Source organism: Halichoeres trimaculatus, unplaced genomic scaffold (genome assembly GCF_033239565.1).
Source record: "Halichoeres trimaculatus isolate MK-OKI-2021-1 unplaced genomic scaffold, fHalTri1.1 fHalTri1_scaffold_4, whole genome shotgun sequence".
Taxonomy (NCBI): domain Eukaryota; kingdom Metazoa; phylum Chordata; class Actinopteri; order Labriformes; family Labridae; genus Halichoeres; species Halichoeres trimaculatus.
In genome coordinates this window covers 3,300,899-3,323,832 of record NW_027437182.1, presented here as the reverse complement: position 1 = coordinate 3,323,832, position 22,934 = coordinate 3,300,899, and the positions used below count along the sequence as shown (strand labels likewise).

General features: G+C 40.8%; 2 protein-coding genes across 2 annotated transcripts; one reads left to right on the top strand and one right to left on the bottom strand.

The window, feature by feature from the left end:
* Positions 1–477: 477 nt before the first annotated feature.
* LOC141788627 (SUN domain-containing protein 3-like) lies at positions 478–1,623 on the bottom strand. Its single transcript, XM_074667548.1, has 5 exons — positions 1,523–1,623; positions 1,272–1,393; positions 984–1,157; positions 777–866; positions 478–652 (listed from the first exon to the last, which is right to left on the bottom strand). Exons 1-5 carry the CDS (start codon positions 1,548–1,550, stop codon positions 539–541), a joined length of 528 nt encoding a protein of 175 aa, XP_074523649.1. The 5' UTR covers positions 1,551–1,623; the 3' UTR covers positions 478–538.
* An 18,716-nt stretch (positions 1,624–20,339) lies between these two features.
* LOC141788610 (SUN domain-containing protein 3-like) lies at positions 20,340–21,485 on the top strand. Its single transcript, XM_074667516.1, has 5 exons — positions 20,340–20,440; positions 20,570–20,691; positions 20,804–20,977; positions 21,096–21,185; positions 21,310–21,485. Exons 1-5 carry the CDS (start codon positions 20,413–20,415, stop codon positions 21,421–21,423), a joined length of 528 nt encoding a protein of 175 aa, XP_074523617.1. The 5' UTR covers positions 20,340–20,412; the 3' UTR covers positions 21,424–21,485.
* The last annotated feature ends 1,449 nt before the right edge of the window (positions 21,486–22,934 follow it).

Sequence of the window (22,934 nt, the reverse complement as noted above, 5' to 3'; positions counted from 1 at the left end):
GGGTTTGGATTTTTTTTGTTTTATTTTTTCACTTTGTTGCCATCAACACGGCTCAGGTTTACGGACGGCTGGATCCTGAGAACACTGAGTATATTTTTTTTGTTTGTTTGGTTTTTTTTATGATGCCATCAACAAAGCTCAGGTTCACGGACGGCTGGAGCCTGAGAACACTGAGTATATTTTTTTTGTTTGTTTGGTTTTTTTTATGATGCCATCAACAAAGCTCAGGTTCACGGACGGCTGGAGCCTGAGAACACTGAGCATGTCTTTGGACCGTGGGAGGAAACCGGAGAACCCGGAGAAAACCCAGGCATGCACACACGGGGAGACGAACAAACTCCACACAGAAAGGCCCATCGGTCCAGTTGGGAATCAAACCGGTGACCTTCTTGCTGTGAGGCAGCAGCACTAAGTGTTGCGCCACCGTGCGGCTCATTACATAAACAAACAAAACAACATCTTGGGAATGGGTCGGGAATGGGTCAGGAATCGGTGGTTAATGTAGGGCCTGTCCGGTTGTGACTGAGATCCGTGGAGGCTAAGTGGGGATCGTGCCGTGCACCTTGAAGGTGTAGACACAGGTGTGGTTCTTCTCGCCCCAGTTATTCTCAATCACCAGCTTCACGTATCCAAAGACACCTATGTTTGGATTCTGGAGGAAGACACAAAAAAGAAAGTGAGCATTAAAGTCAAAGAGGAAAGGGAAAGACTAAAAACTCTTCAAATCTTCTGATCAGGAGAAAAACTCAACATCATGAAAGTTGCATCATACGTACAGGCATCGTGAAGGTCTGATAGGCCGGTCCGTCTCGCTCATAAACGTGTCCTCCCAAAAACACGCCCTCGTCGTCTGTGGTGGTGAATCCCTGAAGAAGAAACACAAAGATTATTTTAAGCCCTTGTTGTTGGCTGTGTAACATGAACAAGTCTGATACTTGGATATAATCCATACGGTTCAAATAACATGAAAGTCTCTGACTCACATAAACTGAGAACTCTCTTGGAGCGCTTGGGATGGTTCCAGTGGGGGACTGTCTCTCTGTGATGTGTCCCAGGGTCACGTGGCTGATGTTGACTGGATGGGACAGTGAGATGAACAAGTGTCCCTGGTCTCCTTTAAACGGCCAGCACTCTCCTGGATTCAGCGATGGACGTCCCTGATGAAAGAAAGACACACGTTTAAACCTTAAAAGTTCCAACTCCAGCTGTTATCATCGTCCATATTTCATCTCTGAATAAAACAGATTGTCATCACGCTGTGTGACACATACCTGGATCACTGTCCTGTGTTTTTTCTCCGAGTACCAGTTGTAGGTGAGTATGTCCAATATGTTCCAGGTTCTCTCTTTGGTCCAATGTGTGTCTGAGGACAAATCTGCTATAACTCTGGCACCTGATGAATGAACACAAAGAGAGAAAAGTTAGAGCTGAAGTTCTCAAATATTTCCTCTGAAAGTAAACAATCTGAGTCCACACAGAGAGGAAAATGAGCCTCTTAGCGTGGAGGATAAAAATGACGTACCCTGTGACTCCAGAGCAAAGTTGGGCATCCTGTCCGTCCAAATAGCAAAATTCTTCTCCAAGAGCTGAAACTTCTGCTGGATGTTGTTGTTAGCGCAATACTCTGAGACACCTGAAGGGCAGAAAACAAAGGTTTGAGAAGACTTGTTGGTGTTTGGACACTAAAATAATACATGTGTCAAAGGTTGAACCAATGCTCAGCACTTACCAAAAATCAGGAGCAACATCAGAAAGAAAGAGCAAATCTTTCGCCAAAGATAGCTGCACCATTTCTTCTTTGTGGTGTGAGCCTCAGGGACCACATAATCCTGTCGGCTTCTGGTCTGAGTACAGTTGTCCTGTACCAGCAGAGGTATGGAGTCACTGTCTGTGTCGTCGTCTTTGCTGGTTCTGCGGTTCAGGAAATCCCGAACATACTCGCCAAAATAGTTATTTCCTCCCTCGCCGCTGCTCTCAGAGCTGTCAGAGCTGTCAGAGCTGTCAGAGCTCGTGGAGTCATCATCGTAGATGAAGCTGGTCCTCTTTTTAAAAACTCTAAAAGATGAAAAATAAAGTTAGATTGGGCTGTTCTGTGTAAGAAGTCACAAGGTTTTATCTGTTTAACTGTTAAGATCTTTGCACACTGAGTCTGTTTCTTCGTCCAAGTTTTACGCTTAAGAAATAAATTCAATCACGTTATGCCAATAATGTTTGCACACTCGCTCTGAAACTTTTTTTTTTTGGAGTATATGTTCGGTTTTTTTTTTCTGCATTTCCCAGCTTGTTTCCTGGGTAGCTTGCCTACTCAGAGAGCTTACTCTCAATGCAATTTCCAATGTACGATAGCATCAAGCTAGCGCCAAGTTCTCTACAGCAATTTGGTAGATCCAGAGCTTTAGTTGTTCAATGGATTAACAGTGACTCTCTTGTGTCAGAGTATTACACTTGTTTAGGTGTTGGGTGCTAAAAGTTGATATTTTGATGGAAAAACAAAGTTTTATTTACCCTAAGCTTACATAAAAGTACAAAATAAATGAAGTCAGGTGTATACAAACATAATTAAACTGACTTTAAAATATGATTGAACTGAAGCTTGTAACTGTAACATTTTAAAGCCTTTTCACTCCTATATAGATATAAAATTATGTAAATAGTAATATTTTTTCTACTTTTCTATACTTCTTATATTCTTTATATTTCTTCAAATTTATAAACTTATATTCTATTATCATTATTCTATTTTTAATGTTATTGCATTACTGCACTTTTTTTGTGAGCTGCTGTGGCAAAAAAATCTCATATCAATAAAGAATATTCTATTCTATTCTACGACTTGCTACATGCTGTTGTACCAGACACCTGGATGATTCTCTGTAAATCATTAACAGAAACTTTAAGCAACTCCAACAAACACTGTAATTATTTAATCTCTGCCATCATAACACCGTCAACTGTCACTTTCTGTTTCTTTCAGAAATCGTAAATGCTCATACCACCTCACGCCAACGCAGAAGCGATGGATGCATAAAGCCTATTAGTACAAAATAAACACATTGGATTTAGTGAGCAAGGTGTCTGTGCATGACGGTTTGTTTTTGGATTATGGATCCCTAAAACGCTTAAAAAAACAGACTCAGTGTGCAAAGACCTGTAATATGTGAAGAAATTACAGAGAACACTGCCAACGTACCGAAATATCCTTTCTTTGTAGGACAGACGTGGAGTTCCATCCTCCTGGTAATAACCAGACGCAATTAAGCGTAAACTTCTCCTTAAAAATCCTGCCATTTTTTGTCTCGTTTTTCTTTTCTTTTTCCTCGTCTTTGGAAGAAAATTTCTCTAAACTGCTGATTTTGTAACTATACCTGAATGTGTCTCCCCTTGAAGTGTTCTATTCCTCTATGACATCACAGTTCAGAATGTCCTTCATCTTTTGTTGCTAGGCAACAAATTCAAACAAAAACAAAGCCTGACATTCCCAGATGGAAAAAAAAAACACAATGGTTACACTAAATACAGCAGCAAATAAAAAAGCGTACGTCAGGGCTGTTCAACTACATTGTTCCAATGGGCCAAGTTTTCAGAAAGCTAACACTGCAACAAACTGAAATCTTATCAAGAGTTTTTGTCTTATTTGAAGAAAGATTGTCTCATTACTCTTGAAATATGCCAGATTTAACTGATAAATCCAGAAAAAAAATCTTGTTTTAAGTTATTCAAAGACAAAAATAAGATCTGAATTGCATAAAAAATTGCTTAAAAATTGCTTAAAAATAGGATAATGTCTTAATACAATTCACTTTTCTCTTGTTCCATTGGCAGAATTCTTTTTACTTGTTTCAAGCAATTCAGACCTGATTTATCTCTTTAAATAACTTGTACTAAGACATTGTTCCCGCCTAGTCAGGTGAATGTGGCTAATACTGGCCCTCATTAATTAATCTTGCGTGGAAATTGGCGCAGATCAGGGGGTAAAAATCAGCTTATCAAATCAAATCAAATTTTATTTATAACACACTTTTCATACATTAGTAATGTAGCACAAAGTGCTTTACATGATTAAAAGCCCTTGCCCATTCCCAACCCCCAACCCACCCAGGCCCCAAACCCACAAAAAACACAAACACACACACGCACACACACACGCACACACACACACACACACACACACACACACACACACACACACACACACACACGGTTAATATATTTTAGAAATATGTGGCTGAGAGCAGAGGAGCCAGGTCAGGAAACGCACCCTGGGGGGTCATCTGCACCGGGCGCTGCCAACGGCTCAAAGGCCAGGACACCTCCACCCAGGCACCCACCGAGCTACAGGTCCGTGAGGGGCCCAAAGCAGCGAAGCACTGCTGCAAACCCCCCACCTGACCAAGTCGATGGTCACCACTGGACAGAAGTATCCCAGCCAGAGCCAATCACAGCCCCCAGTGCAGAGGGCCCCCTGCTGAGGAAACACTGGAGATTGGAGATAAAAACATCAAAACAAAACATAAAACTATAAGATAAGATGTAGATAGATAGATATCTAAATGAATAAATACAATAAAATATTAGTTAAAAGCTAAGTGAAATAAGTGAGTCTTGAGTCTGCTTTAAAAATATGAACATTCTCTGCGGCCCTCAGGTCCTCTGGCGGGCTGTTCCACAAACGGGGGCCATAGTGCTGGAAAGATGCCTCACCGAAGGTTCGTGTTCTAGCTTTGGGTATTACCAAAAGGCCAGTGCCAGAGGATCTCAGGGTCCGCGAGGGTTCATATGGTAAAGCAGTTCTGAAAGATAAGAAGGTCCAAGACCCCTGAGACATTTAAAAACCATTAAAAGGACCTTAAGATCAATCCTAAAACACACAGGGAGCTAATGCAGCGATTTTAAGACCAGTGTAATATGTGCCCGCCTCTTGGTCTTTGTCAGCACACGAGCCGCTGAGTTCTGTAAAAGTTGTAGACCTGGAATGTGTCTTTTCAGAAAACCAGAAAGCAGGGCGTTACAATAATCAATACGACTGGAGATAAAAGCATGCATTAGCATCTCTGTGTTAGCACAGGAGAGAAACGGGCGGACTCTGGCTATGTTCTTTAAATGATAAGTCCTGTTTTAGTTATATTTTTTACATGTGGAATAAAATTGAGCTCAGAGTCAAAGATGACGCCCAGATTTTTTACCTGATTTGATGGGTTTAAAGACAATTTTTGCAATTTTAATACTAAATTCTCTTCCTGAGCCTTAGGACTGATAACTAAAACCTCAGTCTTGTCCCGGTTGAGTTGTAAGAAGTTCTCTGCCATCCAGGATTTAATATCTAAAATACATTAAAAAGGGCATCAATTGGCCCCGTGTCATCAGGAGACATGGATATATGCAGTTGAGTGTCATCAGCATAGCTGTGAAAAGCTATATCATGCTTCCTGATGACACTTCCCAACGGGAGCATGTATAGGTTAAAAAGTATGGGGCCTAAAATTGAGCCTTGGGGCACACCACAGTTAATTTTATGAATTCTTGCTTATGGCAACATTCACGTTCGATTTATGAAACGTGTGTACCAGGACCAATCACGTCGTACTCCTGATCTACTGTTGAAAATGTGGCATCTGAAAACAACCGTAATTTACATAACGCGCCCTTAAATATTAAAGGTTCAGCTGGCCCAACCCATGGAGTTTACAACACGGAGGAACGCATAACAGGATAAGCGAACTTCTCCTTATTGGAGATCTACAACACTGTAGCAGCACGGGTAGAGAGAAAAGACACCGCGTTGTTTGGCAGCAGGAAAAGTGGCGGAAAAAGCTCATCTGCAGAGAAACCACTGCAGTGATTCAGCAGCGTGGATGTGACAAACTAAACTACAGCAGAGTTTAAAATATTTGGTTTACACCTCCTTCATTTATACCTTGATTAATTCATCAATTCATTCATTATTTGATTATTCATTCATTATTTGAACTGCTCATCCTGTTCAGGGTTGTGGGTGGCTGGAGTCTATCCCAGCTGTCATTGGACCAGAGGCGGGGTACACCCTAGACTAGTCGCCAGTCAACCACAGGGCTGATATTTGACTCTTAGCAGACGCAATATCGTTAATTGTTTCTGTTCAGGTCCAGAAACGTGGAAAGTTGTATTTTAGAAATGTGTTTGAGCTCTGAAAGAACCTGAACCTGAACCTGTCACAGACTGAGGAGGAAGTGGAGCTGAAGTGTGTCAAACATGCGAAATTACGCAAGGGTAGACCGGAATTTTAGGATAGTTCGTACCATGAGATGAGCTGGCCCTCATTTACCAAACGTGCGTCCGCCTGAAAAATGGGTGTACGCTCCTTTCCATGCACAGATCAGCATTAATCAATCTGAACGTAGGCGTTGGATACTGTCACATCCTACTTTCCAATGACATGGAACGTCTTCAGCTACGTCAGTGTTTCTCAATTCCTTGTCCTGGGGACCCCCTGCCCTGCATGTTTTAGATGTTACTCTACTCCAACACACCCGATTCAAATGATCAGCTGGTCATCAAGCTCTGCTCAAGCCTGATAACGAGTCATTCATTTGAATCAGGTGTGCTGGAGTAGGGTAACATCTAAAACATGCAGGGCAGGGTGTCCTCCAGGACCAGGATTGAGAAACACTGAGCTACGTGAAGCTGGTGATAGAGAATAACTGGGGCGAGACGGACCACACCTGTGACTACAGCTTCAAGGTGCACAGGAGGATCCTCACTTAACCTCCACAGATCCCCATTTTAACTTTTTTTTCTCCCATCGATTCCTCTTCTTTGACGAGTGTTAGATCTGTGCAAGACTTTTGGAAGAAGTTTACGCCTCATTGAGGCTGGATATCATCAGTGTTGCCACATTTGGTTGAGCTATTTCGACCCAATCACGTTCAAAAGACCGCCCACTTCCACAAAAAACAAAAACAAAAAAAACAATAGTGTTTTACACAGAAATGCAAATGCACGCTTTGCAGAGATTTATTATCATTTATTTGCAGACGAAGTTTAGGCTTAATCAAGGCTGGTTATTATCAGGACGACTGAACTCCACGTGTACGGATCAACAGGTCAGGAGGAACATTTCTACCAGAGAGACCAGTAGAAACACAGACAGAAAAATATCTGGAGGGTTTTTAGAAGAAGTTTACGCCTCATTGAGGCTGGATATTATCAGGAGGATGGAGCTCCACGTCTGTCATATAAAGCAAGAAGTTTTCTTTACGTTGTCAGTGTTCTCTGTAATTTCTTCACAAAATACAGGTCTTTGCACACTGAATCTGATACGTTTATTTTGTATATTTTAATGAATGTAATTTCCGGCCAATAAAAACAAATAGGGGAGGGGGGGATGTTACAAAGGAGGCGGAGCTTTAGCTACGATGACGTCTCCATGAGCTCTTACAGCAGCAGGGAAGGAGGGAACAACTGTTTTAGAGAGTATGATCAGGATTTCCTGAACCACAGAACCAGACAAAACAGAAACAGTGACTCCATACCTCTGCTGGTACAGGACAACAGGACTAGGAAGACGACGACGGCTGAGTCTCAGGATAACTTAGTCCCCAAAGCTCAAACCAAGAAGAAGAAGATGTGCAGCTATCTTTGGCTAAAGATCAGCTCTTTTTTTCTGATGCTTCTGCTGAGTTTTGGTAAGTACTGAACTCCCTGCAACATTCACAGCTGAAGCATGAGTTCAACCTGTGACATATTTTTTATTTAAGCGTCCAAACACCAACAAGACTTCTAAAACCTTTGTTTTCTGCTCTACAGGTGTCACAGACTTTCACTTTATTTACAACCTCCAGCAGGAGTCTCAGCTCTGGGAGAACAGGTCTGCTCCTTGGACCGATACGATGCCCAACTTTGCTCTGGAGTCACAGGGTACGTCAAAGGGGTCTGGCGCAGTGTGGATCAGGCATTGGCCGAATGCGGAGGCCTTGGTAGTCTGATCCCTGGTTACAGAAACTGGCTTTTGGGTCATGAAGGTCACCTCTCTGGTTTGGAAGGAGCCTGAGCTGGTGCAGGAGGTAGACAGATACCAGCTAGATATAGTCTGAATCACTTCAGGTTGTTTCTCTGCGCCTTTAGGTCTGGGAATAGGACCAGCTGATTTGGGTGTAAAAATCAGCTTATGGCAACGTTCACATGTGATTTATGAAACATGCGTACCAGGGCCAATCACAGCGTACACCTGATCAGGTGTTGATAAATGTGGCAGCTGAAAACAATTGTAATTTACACAGCACACCCCTACATATTCAAGGTTTTATGATTTTTTGTGTACCACCAGATGAGCTGGCCCTCATTTATAAAATGTGCGTACACCTGAAAAATGGGTGTACGCTCTTTCCACACACCAATCAGCATTTATCAATCTGAAAGTGGGCGTAGGGTATGCTCTAATCCCACGCCAGGGCTGGGTTTGTGTACGCAGGTTTCATGACTGTGGGCAGCGTGGTGCAGTGAGGGAAATCCGTCTGTGGAGGAGACTCATTAGATCATATGAACACAAAACATTTTCAGAAATAAAAACTGATGTTCTTCGATGAATATTTAGATCCTTGAATTAGATATGACACCAAGAATGTTTCTAACATTTCACTGTTCTCTTCTCGATCTGTTAAATACTTCGCCATGTCAGCAGATTTCTCAGTATAAAAAATGTGTTTCCTAAATTAGATTACTCTACCTGTTTGATTCCCAACTGGACCGATGGGCCTTTCTGTTTAGAGTTTGTTGTCCTGTCTGTGCATGCCTGAGTTTTCTCCGTGTACTTCAGTTTCCTCCCACGGTCCAAAAACATGCTCGGTGTTCTCAGGCTCCAGCCGTCTGTGAACCTGAGCTGTGTTGATGGCATCAAAGTGAAAAAATAAAATAAAAAACATCCAAACCTGTTCATTTCCTGTCAGCTGTGTGTCCTTTTTGTTAATAACAGCAAGAGTTTTTAATCAATTTATTTGAGTTCTTGAGGGTTCACACTGTTTTCAAATTTGTTTTTTTAACCAGGGTTCCCGCGGATCCTTGAAAAGTCTTAAAAGGCATTGAATTCATAGTTCTAAAAATAAGGCCTTAATTAGCATTAAAAAGTCTTAAAACCAAATTTCAAAAGTCTTAAAAATTTGAACACATTGGTAAGATTTATGTTAGTTTGAAGTAAAAAAAATATTTAGTAACATTTATCTATTTTTCTAAATAATTTCCTCATTAACTTTCGTGGCAACATCGAGTAATCACAATAGCGGAACTAACAAAACGGTTTGGTGGTTGCACCAGGAACTTTTAAAGCAGATGCATGTCTTGGTTCTACCTAGGGTGACTGGAGAGAGAAAAAAATGAGGAAAAATTGGCAAAAAAAATCCAAGAGTGGCTTTGGAAAATTGATTATGGCAGCAAAATTAAGAATTAAATTTGAAATTAAATTTCAAAAACTATGTAAATATTCCAAAAATGGTTGTGACAGTGGCCAAAAAAAAAAAAAAAAAAAAAGAATGGGGGCAAAATAGGCATAAAGTTGTAAAAATGGGGTTAAAAAAAGGTAAAAAGTGATTTTTTTAAAAAAAATTTTAATTTAAAATTAACATTGGGTTAAAATTGCCTCTAACCCAGGTTATTCATGAGGTGTTGTTGTTTGTTAGTTTTGTTTGTTTCAATTGTGGTTTGTTGTTGACTTTTTTTTTAAATTTGAGTTCCAACATCATTAAGTCTTAAAAAGTCTTAAATTTAGCTTACCTTGAGCTGTAGGAACCCTGTTAACAATTCCTCTTCTCTGACGAGTGTTGACTCAATGAGTCTGCAAGGCTTTGCAGAAGAAGTTTACACCTCATTGAGGCCGGTTATTATCCGGAGGATGGAGCTACACGTCTGTCCTACAAAGAAAGGCTCTTTTGGTACGTTGGCAGTGTTCTGGCAACGTTCACGTGTGATTTATCAAATGTGTACCAGGGCCAATCACGTCGTACACCTGATCAGGTGTTAATAAAAGTGGCGTCTGAAAACAACCGTAATTTACATAACACGCTCCAGTTGGCCGAACCAACAGAGTTTACAACACGGAGGGATGCATTACAGGATAAGTGAACTTCTCCATATTGGAGATCTACAACGCTGTAGCAGCACGGGTAGAGAGAAAAGACATGATCAGCTCGTCATCAAGCTCTGCTAGAGCCTGATAACGAGTCATTCATTTGAATCAGGTGTGCTGGAGTGGGGTAACATCTAAAACATGCAGGGCAGGGGTCCTCCAGGACCAGAATTGAGAAACACTGAGCTACGTGAAGCTGGTGATAGAGAATAACTGGGGCGAGACGGACCACACCTGTGTCTACAGCTTCAAGGTACACAGGAGGATCCTCACTTAACCTCCACAGATCCCCATTTTTAACCCATCGATTCCTCTTCTTTGACGAGTGTTAAATCTGTGCAAGACTTTTGGAAGACGTTTACGCCTCATTGAGGCTGGATATCATCAGTGTTGCCACATTTGGTTGAGCTATTTCCGCCCAATCACGTTCCAAAGACCGCCCACTTCCGCAAAAAAAACCCCCCAAAAAACAGGAGTGTTTTACACAGAAAAACATTTAATATTTTAATAAATGTGGATTTAAATGCGCGCTTTGCAGAGATTTATTATTATTTATTTGCAGACGAAGTTTAGGCTTAATCAAGGCTGGTTATTATCAGGACGACAGAACTCCACGTGAACGGATCAACAGGTCAGGAGGAACATTTCTACCAGAGAGACCAGTAGAAACACAGACAGAAAAATATCTGGAGGGTTTTTAGAAGAAGTTTACGCCTCATTGAGGCTGGATATTATCAGGAGGATGGAGCTCCACGTCTGTCATACAGAGAATGAATTTTGCTTTATGTTGGCAGTGTTCTCTGCAATTTCTTCATATATTACAGGTCTTTGCACACTGAGTCTGATTTTTGGATGCCTATTTTGGATCTGTAATACAAACAATGAAATACACAGACAACCAGCACACTGAATCGGATGCATTTATTTTGTATTTTTTAATGTGCGTAAGTTTCAGACAATAAAAAAATGGACTTTGAAACAGTTAAATAGACAAAGCACTTTGACTACCTACACAGAACAGCCAAATCTAACTTTATTTTTCATCTTTTAGGGTTTTCAGAAGGAGTCAGAGCTTTAGTCTATGATGACGACTCCATGAGCTCTTATGGCTCTGACAGCAGCGAGGAAGGAGGGAACAACTGTTTTTAAGAGTATGTTCAGGATTTCCTGAACCACAGAAACAATGAAGACGAGGACAGTGACTTCATACCTCTGCTGGTACAGGACAACTGGACACAGACGTTGAGAGTGAGTCTCAGATTAACGTTGTCCCTGAAACTCAAACCATGAAGAAGAACAAGTGCAGCTATCTTTGGCTCAAGATCAGCTATATTTTCTGATGTTGCTGCTGCTTTTTGGTAAGTACTGAGCATGAGTTCAACCTGTGACATGTGAATTATTTTAGTGTCCAAACACCAAGAAGTCGTGAACCTTTGTTTTCTGCCCCAAAGGTGTCACGGGTGCAGGTTAACAACAAACTCCAGGATTTCAAAGCAACATTTAAGCCATGGAATAAAACCTGATCTACTTAGACAGACACAATGCCAAACTTTGCTCTGGAGTCACAGGGTACGCCATTTTTATCCTCCACGCTAAGAGGCTCATTTTCCTCTCTGTGTGGACTCAGATTGTTTGCTTTCAGAGGAAATATTTCAGAACTTCAGCTCTAACTTTTCTCTCTTTCTGTTCATTCAGGTGCCAGAGTACTCACACATTTGTCCTCAGACACGGAACTTATGGGACATACTCACCTACCACTGGTAAACCCGGAAAAAACAGAGGACAGTGATCTGGGTATGTTTCATACAGCTGTGATGACAATCTGTTTTATTCAGAGATGAAATATGGACGATGATAACAGCTGGAGTTGGAATTTTTGAGGCTTAAACATGTGTCTTTCTTTCATCAGGGACGTCCATTGCTGTTTGTTCGTTTCCCTGTGTGTGTATACGTGGGTTTTTTCCGGGTGTCCCGTTCCCTCCATGGTCCAAAAACATGCTCAGTGTTCTCAGGCTCCAGTCGTCTGTAAACCTGAGCTGTGTTGATGGCAAAGTAGTGAAAAAAATAAAATAAAAAAACATCCAAAGTCATTATAAATCAATTTGAGTTCTTGAGGGTTCACACTGTTTTATTTTATTTTTTTCATCAATTCTTCTTCTCTGACGAGTGTTGACGCAATAAATCTCTGCAAGACTTTGCAAAAGAAGTTTAGGCTTAATTGAGGCTGGATATTATCAGGACGAAGGAACTCCATGTGTACGGATGAACACGTCAGGAGGAACATTTCTACCATAGAGACCAGTAGAAACACAGACAGAAAAATGTCTGGAGGGTTTTTAGAAGAAGTTTACGCCTCATTGCTGCTGGTTATTACCAGGAGGATGGAGCTCCACATCTGTCATATAAAGAGAGGATATTTCTGTAAGTTGGCAGTGTTCTCTGTGTAACAGGGTTAAAGTCTTTCTTTTCATGTTGTGATAAAATGACAAAACTAAGCCTGTGTACATGTGTGTCTGTTTTATAGAGTCTCAGTAAGTTCTGTATGAAGTGTTTCTATGTGCAGCCTCGTTTTCCTGCTAGTTTCTTCTTCGTTGGTGTCTGGTGCTTGCTGTGTCATGCTTTGTCTCAGCATTGTCTCTTTTTACATCTATTTCTTCATTTTTCTGTGCCTCTTTTTGTATATAGTGGGTATAATGTTTTGATTGTTTTATATTTCACTTTTATTTAGTTGCTGTGTAATGTCTTAGCTGTTGTTTTGAATAACTTTGGATGTCCAGGTGCTAACTGTTAGCTAATGTTTAGTGAAGCTAAAGCCATTTATCTGTACAGGAGTGGGGACAGGCTGCGTCTGTGACTCTTTCTCTGTATGCAGATTAAATGCTGACTGAGGGAGCAGGATCCTGAGCGGGGGAAGGAGGAAACAACTATTTTGGAGAGTAAATTCAGGGTTTTCTGAACTGTTGAAACAATAAAGACGTCAGAGACAGTCACCCCTCACCTCTCCTGGTACAGGATAACTGGGTTCAGACCACCTGGGATTCAGGATAACGTGGTCCCTGAGGTTCAAACTATGAAGAAATGGTGCAGCTATCTTTGGCTAAAGATTAGCTCTTTTTTTCTGATGCTTCTGCTTTTTGGTAAGAACTGAGCACGAGTTCAACCTGTGACATGTTAAGTATTTTAGTGTCCAAACACCAACAGGACTTCTTAAACCTTTGTTTTCTGCCCTACAGGTGTCACACGTGTGCAGGTTAACGACAAACTCCAGGATTTCAAAGGAACATTTAATCCATGGAGTAAAACCTCATGGACTTGGACGGACACGATGCCCAACAGGACTCAGGAGTCACATGGTACGTCATTTTTCTCCTCCACGCTAAGAGGCTCATTTTCCTCTCTGTGTGGAGTCAGATTGTTTGCTTTCAGAGGAAATATTTGGGAACTTCAGCTCTAACTTTTCTCTTTGTGTCCATTCATCAGGTGCCAGAGTACTCACACATTTGTCCTCATGTATTGGCTGCTGTTAAGGACTTAGTGATGTTGTTAAATGTAATAAATGGTTCTGATTAATCTGAATGTATTGTCTGAATTTTTGTTCATATTGAGCACCAGGAAAGAGTTTCTTAGCTGCTGTCTGTTTGCCATGTTTTGGCATCTCCTTCAGCTTCTTAATGCTCCTAAAACAACCTCTCAGAAGGAGTTTGTCAGAAAAGCCTCAACATTAATAGTGTCTGTTTATGATTCAAAAATCCAAGTCCTCTCTGAAGTTTTTGTTGCCCCATCAAAAATCTCCAACTCTAGAAAAAAGACCAGACTGTCTTTGTGTTTCCCTGGAGACTAATAGTGTGTCCCAAATCACATACTTCCATACTCAAATTTTTGAGTATACTGCGTCAAAATGAAAAACAGTTTTGCATAGTATGCGGAAAATGAGTATGCAAAAGTACCCGGATGATGTACTCAAATGGGCCCAGATTTTTGAGTATGCAGCTGTGGACACTCCGATTACAGCGTAGCAAGGCACGATGGCTTTCATTTACAATGAAAGATGGTAAGATCTTGATATTTTGATCGTGTTATTAGCTGTGTTTAATATACTACTGAAAAGGCTTTGAAAATTTACGGGCAAATAGTGGCGGTTTTTGGCAGAAATGCTCTGGAAGCCGGTCACAATTAGACGTAGAAGAAGAAGCGGTCAACATCATGTCGGCATTTTTCCAAGTACAGCGCTCGGCAGTCTGGGATTTGAGACAGCACTACACCCTAAAAACTTGCGCACTAAGCCAGTGAGTATGTAGTATGCTTAGTACACTCAATTTGAAAATTCTTAGTACACAGTATGGAAGAATGCGATTTGAGACACACTAGTCTCTTGGTAAACACAAGAAAATAACCTTAGGGCTTAACCTAACTATAAATAATTATGAAGTTGATGTTGCTTAGAAATGTGATTTAGTGCCAAATAAAAGGTAATTCAGCTCGATGGTTAGCTGCTGTATGTAGTGTAATCATTGGGGTTTTTTACAGTTTGGAATGCCAGGCTTTGTTTTGATTTGAACGTGTTGCTTAGCAACAAATGATGGGCATTCCCCTCTACAGTCATGATGTAGTGTGATGTCATAGAGGAATAAATCACCTCTGGCAGAGACACATTCAGTTAGAGTTAAAAATCAGCAGTTTAGAGAAATTTTCTACCAAAGATGGGGAGAAAAACGAGACAAAAAAACGTCTGAAGGATTCTGTAGACGAAGTTTACGACTCCTTGCGGCTGGTTATTTCCAGGAGGATGGATCTCACTTTATTTTCCATCATTTAGAGTTTTTTAAAAGGAGGCGGAGCTTCAGCCAGGATGACGATGATGCCTCCACAAGCTCTCACAGCTCTGAGAGCAGCCGGGAAGGAGGAAACAAGTATCTTAGAGAGTATGTTCAGGATTTCCTGAACAGAGATGATGGAGACAGTGGCTGTGTCCGAAATGACATACTACATACTACACGGTCGTTGTGTATATACTGTATACTACATACTATAAGTATGATTAGAGTGCCAACCGTTTACACTGTAGTATACTACTCGGTTTCCCATGATGCATTTCAAAACCTCAGACGACAAAAATTGGAAGCACACATGAGTCTATGGCAGCACACCAGGCTATCAAATATTCTGTTGATTCGCCACATTTGAAAGTTTTACGAACATTTTAGGCGAGGAAGTCATCACGTAGAATACCAAAATGTGGTCATTTGGGCCACAAAACGCACGGATACAAATTTATTTTCAACATTTCGGACATTCTGTTAAGAGCGCAATATGCTATTGAAGAAACTTCCGGTCGGCTCCAAAACAAGAGCCTAATTTACAAAAGCGTTAAAGAACTTAAAGGAGATAAACGGGTGCTTTTATTTTGAAAACGGGAAGTTCGCTAGTGGCTGATTTTTAGCTAACACCGGTCTCAAGACGAATTCATCTCTCTTTAAAAAATCAAAAAATGTTTACTGCTCGCAGACACCGAAGACGATCCGTCCGTCACTTCAGGCACTTTATTTCTTTGTACTTACGTTTAGGTTTCCCTGTAGAGCTAAGTCCATTTTAGTTGCTTCTCATCTTGTCATCTCATTCTGTATTTACGTTTATAAATACGGGGCTCGCAATGCATTATGGGGCGTGTCAGTGCGACTAGTATGCCCACCTCCCATACTTTCAATTTTTACCGATATAGTATACATCCGGGTATTTCTCGCGCACACAATCTTTTCACACTATTTAATGTGAACGCACTACATACTATTTTTGACGTCACACTTAATATGAGTAGTACGTTAGTATGCCATTTCCGACACAGCCAAAGACTCCTTGCCTCTCTTGATACAAGATAATTGTGCTAAGACCACCTGGACTGGGTTTCAGGATCATGTGGTCCCTGAGGTTCAAACCACAAAGAAATGGTTCAGCTATCTTTAGCTAAAGGTTAGCTCATTTTTTTCTGATGCTTCTGCTGATTTTTGGTAAGTACTGAGCATGAGTTCAACCTGTGACGTGAATTATTTTAGTGTCCAAACACCAACAAGTCTTTGTTTTCTGCCCTTTGTGTTCATTCAGGTGCCAGAGTACTCGCACATTTGTCCTCAGACACAGAACTTATAGGTCATACTCACCTCCCACTGGTACACCCAGAAAAAACAGAGGACAGTGATCTGGGTATATTTCATACAGCTGTGATGACAATCTGTTTTATTCAGAGATGAAATATGGACGATGATAACAGCTGGAGTTTGAACTTTTGAGGTTTAAACGTGTGTCTTTCTTTCATCAGGGACGTCCATTGCTGAATCCAGGAGAGTGCTGGCCGTTTAAAGGAGACCAGGGACACTTGTTCATCTCACTGTCCCTCATCTCTCACTCTTATCCCACACCGGGTCTGAGTTCCTGTACGCAGGTTTCATGACAGTGGGAGCATGGTGCAGTGAGGGAAATCCGTCTGTGGAGGAGAATTATTAGATCATATGAGCACAAAACATTTTCAGAAATAAAAACTGATGTTCTCAGATTAATATTTAGATCCTTGAATTAGATATGACACCAAGAATGTTTCTAACATTTCACTGTTCGTCCGCAAATCTAAAAAATACTTTGCTATGAAAGAGCAGCTCAAGCTGTCAGCTGATTTCTCAGTATAAAAAATGTGTCTCCTTTATTGGTTTACTTTACCGGTTTGATTCCCATCCCGACTGATGGGCCTTTCTGTGTGGAGTTTGTTCGTCTCCCTGTGTGTGTATACGGTACGTGGGTTTTTTCTGGGTACTTCGGTTCCCTCCACGGTCCAAAAACATGCTCAGTGTTCTCAGGCTCCAGCCGTCTGTTAGCCTGAGCTGTGTTCATGGCAAAGCAGTGAAAAAAATAAAATAAAAAACATCCAAACCTGTTCATTTTCTGTCAGCTGTGTGTCCGTTTCGATCATCACAGCAAGAGTCTTTAATAAATCTGTTTGAGTTCTTGAGGGTTCACACTGTTTTTAAATGTTTTTTTTCAACAATTATCTTCTCTGACGAGTGTTGACTCAATCAGACTTTGCAGAAGAAGTTTACGCCTCATTCAGGCTGGTTATTATCAGGAGGATGGAGCTTCAAGTCTGTCCTACAAAGAAACGATCTTTCGGTACGTTGGCAGTGTTCTCTAAAATTTCTTCACATATTACAGGTCTTTGCACACTGAGTCCATTTTTTGTGGATGCCTATTTTGGATCCGTAACCCGGAAAAAAAAAGTCAGGCATAGACACCTGAAAAATAGGTGTACGCTCCTTTCTATGCACAGATCAGCCTTTATCCATCTGTATGTGGGCGTAGGGTATGCTCTGATCTCACACCAGGTCTGGGTTTGTGTACGCAGGTTTCATGACAGTGGAGAGCGCAGTGCAGTGAGGGAAATCCGTCTGTGGAGGAGAATTTTTAGATCATATGAGAACAATTAATATTTAGATTGTTGAATTACATATGACACCGAGAATGTTTCCAACATTTCACTCTTCTTCTGCCAATCTGTAAAAAACTTTGCTGTGAAAGAGCAGCGCGAGCTGTCAGCTGATTTCTCATTATTAAAAATTTGTTTCCACTCTCGAATTACTCAAAAAATAATAATAATAATAATAATGATAATAATAATTGAGATGCGGTTAACAGTTTTCAATACACTCCCATGTCCGTGATAAAGTCTTTGCAGGGAACATTCAGAGGAAGCTGGATCAAACTTTTAGCCTGGACTTTTATAAGGAAGCTGTATTGATTACAGGATTCACTGTGAGAATATTTTTAATTTTTTCACACCTCACAAAATTATATGACACTGGACGTGAACAGAAACAATTAATAGGATTGTGGCTTCTAATAGTCAAATATCACAGATAAAGTAATTAAGGTATAAAGGTATAAATTAAATGTTTAAAACTCTGCTGTATTTTAGTTTGTCACATCCACGCTGCTGTCTGCTTCTTGCAGACACGTTTTTTTTAATTACTTGGAACAAGTCAAAAAAAAAATCTGCCAATGGAACAAGAGACACATTACATGTATTACGACATTATCCTATTTTCAAGCAAATTTTTATGCAATTCAGATCTTATTTTTGTCTTTAAATGACTTAAAGCAAGATTTTTTTGTCTGGACTGACCAGTTTAATGTGGCTCATATCAAGATTAATGAAACAATTTTGACTTCAAATAAGACAAAAACTCTTGATAAGATTTCAGTTTGTTGCAGTGTTAGCTTTCTGAAAACTTGGCCCATTGGAACAATGTAGTTGAACAGCCCTGACGTACACTTTTTTTATTTGCTGCTGTATTTAGTGTAACCATTGTGGGTTTTTTTCCATCTGGGAATGTCAGGCTTTGTTTTTGTTTGAATTTGTTGCCTAGCAACAAAAGATGAAGGACATTCTGAACTGTGATGTCATAGAGGAATAGAACACTTCAAGGGGAGACACATTCAGGTATAGTTACAAATCAGTAGTTTAGAGAAATTTTCTTCCAAAGACGAAGAAAAAGAAAAGAAAAACGAGACAAAAAAATGGCAGGATTTTTAAGGAGAAGTTTACGCTTAATTGCGTCTGGTTATTACCAGGAGGATGGAACTCCACGTCTGTCCTACAAAGAAAGGATATTTCGGTACGTTGGCAGCGCTCTCTGTAATTTCTTCACATATTACAGGGCTTTGCACACTGAGTCTGTTTTTTTAAGCGTTTGAGGGATCCATAATCCAAAAACAAACCGTCATGCACAGACACCTTGCTCACTAAATCCAATGTGTTTATTTTGTACTAATAGGCTTTATGCATCCATCGCTTCTGCATTGGTGTGAGGTGGTATGAGCCTTTACGATTTCTGAAAGAAACAGAAAGGGACAGTAGACGGTGTTATGATGGCAGAGATTAAATAATTACAGTGTTTGTTGGAGTTGCTTAAAGTTTCTGTTAATGATTTACAGAGAATCATCCAGGTGTCTGGTACAACAGCATGTAGCAAGTCGTAGAATAGAATAGAATATTCTTTATTGATATGAGATTTTTTTGCCACAGCAGCTCACAAAAAAAGTGCAGTAATGCAATAACATTAAAAATAGAATAATAATAATAGAATATAAGTTTATAAATTTGAAGAAATATAAAGAATATAAGAAGTATAGAAAAGTAGAAAAAATATTACTATTTACATAATTTTATATCTATATAGGAGTGAAAAAGACTTTAAAATGTCTTTATTTGAGCTAGAAGAGTTGCTTTCATGTTTACAGTTACAAGCTTCAGTTCAATCATATTTTAAAGTCAGTTTAATTATGTTTGTATACACCTGACTTCATTTATTTTGTACTTTTATGTAAGCATAGGGTAAATAAAACTTTGTTTTTCCATCAAAATATCAACTTTTAGCACCCAACACCTAAACAAGTGTAATACTCTGACACAAGAGAGTCACTGTTAATCCATTGAACAGCTAAAGCTCTGGATCTACCAAATTGCTGTAGAGAACTTGGCGCTAGCTTGATGCTATCGTACATTGGAAATTGCATTGAGAGTAAGCTCTCTGAGTAGGCAAGCTACCCAGGAAACAAGAAAAAAACAAACAAACATATGCTCCAAAAAAAAAAGTTTCAGAGCGAGTGTGCAAACATTATTGGCATAAGGTGATTGAATTTATTTCTTAAGCGTGTAAAACTTGGACGAAGAAACAGACTCAGTGTGCAAAGATCTTAACAGTTAAACAGATAAAACCTTGTGACTTCTTACACAGAACAGCCCAATCTAACTTTATTTTTCATCTTTTAGAGTTTTTAAAAAGAGGACCAGCTTCATCTACGATGATGACTCCACGAGCTCTGACAGCTCTGACAGCTCTTACAGCTCTGAGAGCAGCGGCGAGGGAGGAAATAACTATTTTGGCGAGTATGTTCGGGATTTCCTGAACCGCAGAACCAGCAAAGATGACGACACAGACAGTGACTCCATACCTCTCCTGGTACAGGACAACTGTACTCAGACCAGAAGACGACAGGATCATGTGGTCCCTGAGGCTCACACCACAAAGAAGAAATGGTGCAGCTATCTTTGGCGAAAGATTTGCTCTTTCTTTCTGATGTTGCTCCTGATTTTTGGTAAGTACTGAGCATTGGTTCAACCTTTGACACATGTATTATTTTAGTGTCCAAACACCAACAAGTCTTCTCAAACCTTTGTTTTCTGCCCTTCAGGTGTCTCAGAGTATTGCGCTAACAACAACATTCAGCAGAAGTTTCAGCTCTTGGAGAAGAATTTTGCTATTTGGACGGACAGGATGCCCAACTTTGCTCTGGAGTCACAGGGTACGTCATTTTTCTCCTCCACGCTAAGAGGCTCATTTTCCTCTCTGTGTGGAGTCAGATTGTTTGCTTTCAGAGGAAATATTTGGGAACTTCAGCTCTAACTTTTCTCTCTTTGTGTTCATTCATCAGGTGCCAGAGTTATAGCAGATTTGTCCTCGGACACACATTGGACCAAAGAGAGAACCTGGAACATATTGGACATACTCACCTACAACTGGTACTCAGAGAAAAAACACAGGACAGTGATCCAGGTATGTGTCACACAGCGTGATGACAATCTGTTTTATTCAGAGATGAAATATGGACGATGATAACAGCTGGAGTTGAAACTATTGAGGTTTAAACGTGTCTTTCTTTCATCAGGGACGTCCATCGCTGAATCCAGGAGAGTGCTGGCCGTTTAAAGGAGACCAGGGACACTTGTTCATCTCACTGTCCCATCCAGTCAACATCAGCCACGTGACCCTGGGACACATCACAGAGAGACAGTCCCCCACTGGAACCATCCCAAGCGCTCCAAGAGAGTTCTCAGTTTATGTGAGTCAGAGACTTTCATGTTGTTGTTTGAACCGTATGGATTATATCCAAGTATCAGACTTGTTCATGTTACACAGCCAACAACAAGGGCTTAAAATAATCTTTGTTTCTTCTTCAGGGATTCACCACCACAGACGACAAAGGCGTATTTTTGGGAGGACATGTTTATGAGCGAGACGGACCGGCCTATCAGACCTTCACCATGCCTGTACGTATGATGGAACTTTCATGATGTTGAGTTTTTCTCCTGATCAGAAAATTTGAAGAGTTTTTAGTCTTTTCCTTTCCTCTTTGACTTTAATGCTCACTTTCTTTTTTGTGTCTTCCTCCAGAATCCAAACATAGGTGTCTTTGGATACGTGAAGCTGGTGATTGAGAATAACTGGGGCGAGAAGAACCACACCTGTGTCTACACCTTCAAGGTGCACGGGACGATCCCCACTTAGCCTCCACGGATCTCAATCACAACCGGACAGGCCCTACGTTTACAACCCATTCCTGACCCATTCCCGAGATGTTTTTTTGTTGTTTTGTTTGTTTATGTAATGAGCCGCACGGTGGCGCAACACTTGGTGCTGCCGCCTCACAGCAAGAAGGTCACCGGTTTGATTCCCAACTGGACCAATGGGCCTTTCTGTGTGGAGTTTGTTCGTCTCCCCGTGCGTGCATGCCTGGGTTTTCTCCGGGTTCTCCGGTTTCCTCCCACGGTCCAAAAACATGCTCAGTGTTCTCAGTCTCCAGCCGTCCGTGAACCTGAGCTTTGTTGATGGCATCATAAAAAAAAACAAACAAACAAACTCAGTTTAAAAAATATTGGCATAAAAACTTTGAACAATACAAACTCCAACACTTCACTGCATTTAACGCCTTCAAGCATATGTTTATTAAACAGCTCCCAGGCTCAGCAGCATGTTTTATAACGTTAAATAAAAACTTTAAAAAAATTAATTGCTAAAGTTTTCTTCAGTAAATAAAGTTTCCCAAGATTTCTATGTAACTGCAATAAAACTGGACAGAATTGAGTTTGTGCTGCCTTTTACAGACATGTAATGCAGTTGAATTAATTTTCTGTTTGGTTTTACATGATTGGTTTTAAATGTTTTGACCATCTAGGGCTTCCATAGTGCAGAGAAGCATCAACAAGCAGCTCCTGAATGTTTGCAGTTTCTTATCTTATTTCTTATTTCTTGTCATTTTATAAGAGGCAGAAAAACATTCCTGTGGGTATTGATAGAGGAGTGATTTTTGTGTTTGTGGAAGTAAAAATAAGCTCATAGTAATATAGTCACGATGCTAATTGCGTTAGCCCGTCAATGGGATTTTCCATTGACATTAGCATTAAGCTAGCGGGCTTGCGCTAACCGAAGCTAGCTGGTTAAGAATCACTTTCCTTTTCATCTGTGTCATGTGTGTGAAAGAGAGAGATCACTGCATGCTCACAGCTTTCACTGCTGATTGGCTGTTACCCCAGCCATGGCTCTGCTTTCAACCAATCAGATGGTAGTGTGGGTGCGACAGTGCTGGGGTCTGAGAGGTGACTGTAGACAGTGGCGCGGCTGCATCAGAGCCGATACTACACAGTTTGAAATGGGTTTCTTATCGGCCCAATAATCGGCCCGGCTGATAATCGGTCTATCCCTATTGGAGAGTATGTTCAGGATTTCCTGACAGAAACACTGATCCCATACCTCTGCTGGTACAGGATAACTGGACTCAGACCATCTGGACTGGGATTCAGGATTACATGGTCCCTAAAGCTCAAACCACGAAGAAGAAATCCTGCAGTTATCTCTGGCTAAAGATCAGCTTTTTTTCCTGATGTGCCTGGTCTACGAAATTTTCCTCTAATTTCGTAGACCAGGCACAGGCGCACCTGCCCTGCGCCGGCCTTCGCCGTGGGCACAGGGCGTGACCGGCGCACTTTGCAAGTTTCCTGCAGTGCCAAGAGAGGCGCAGA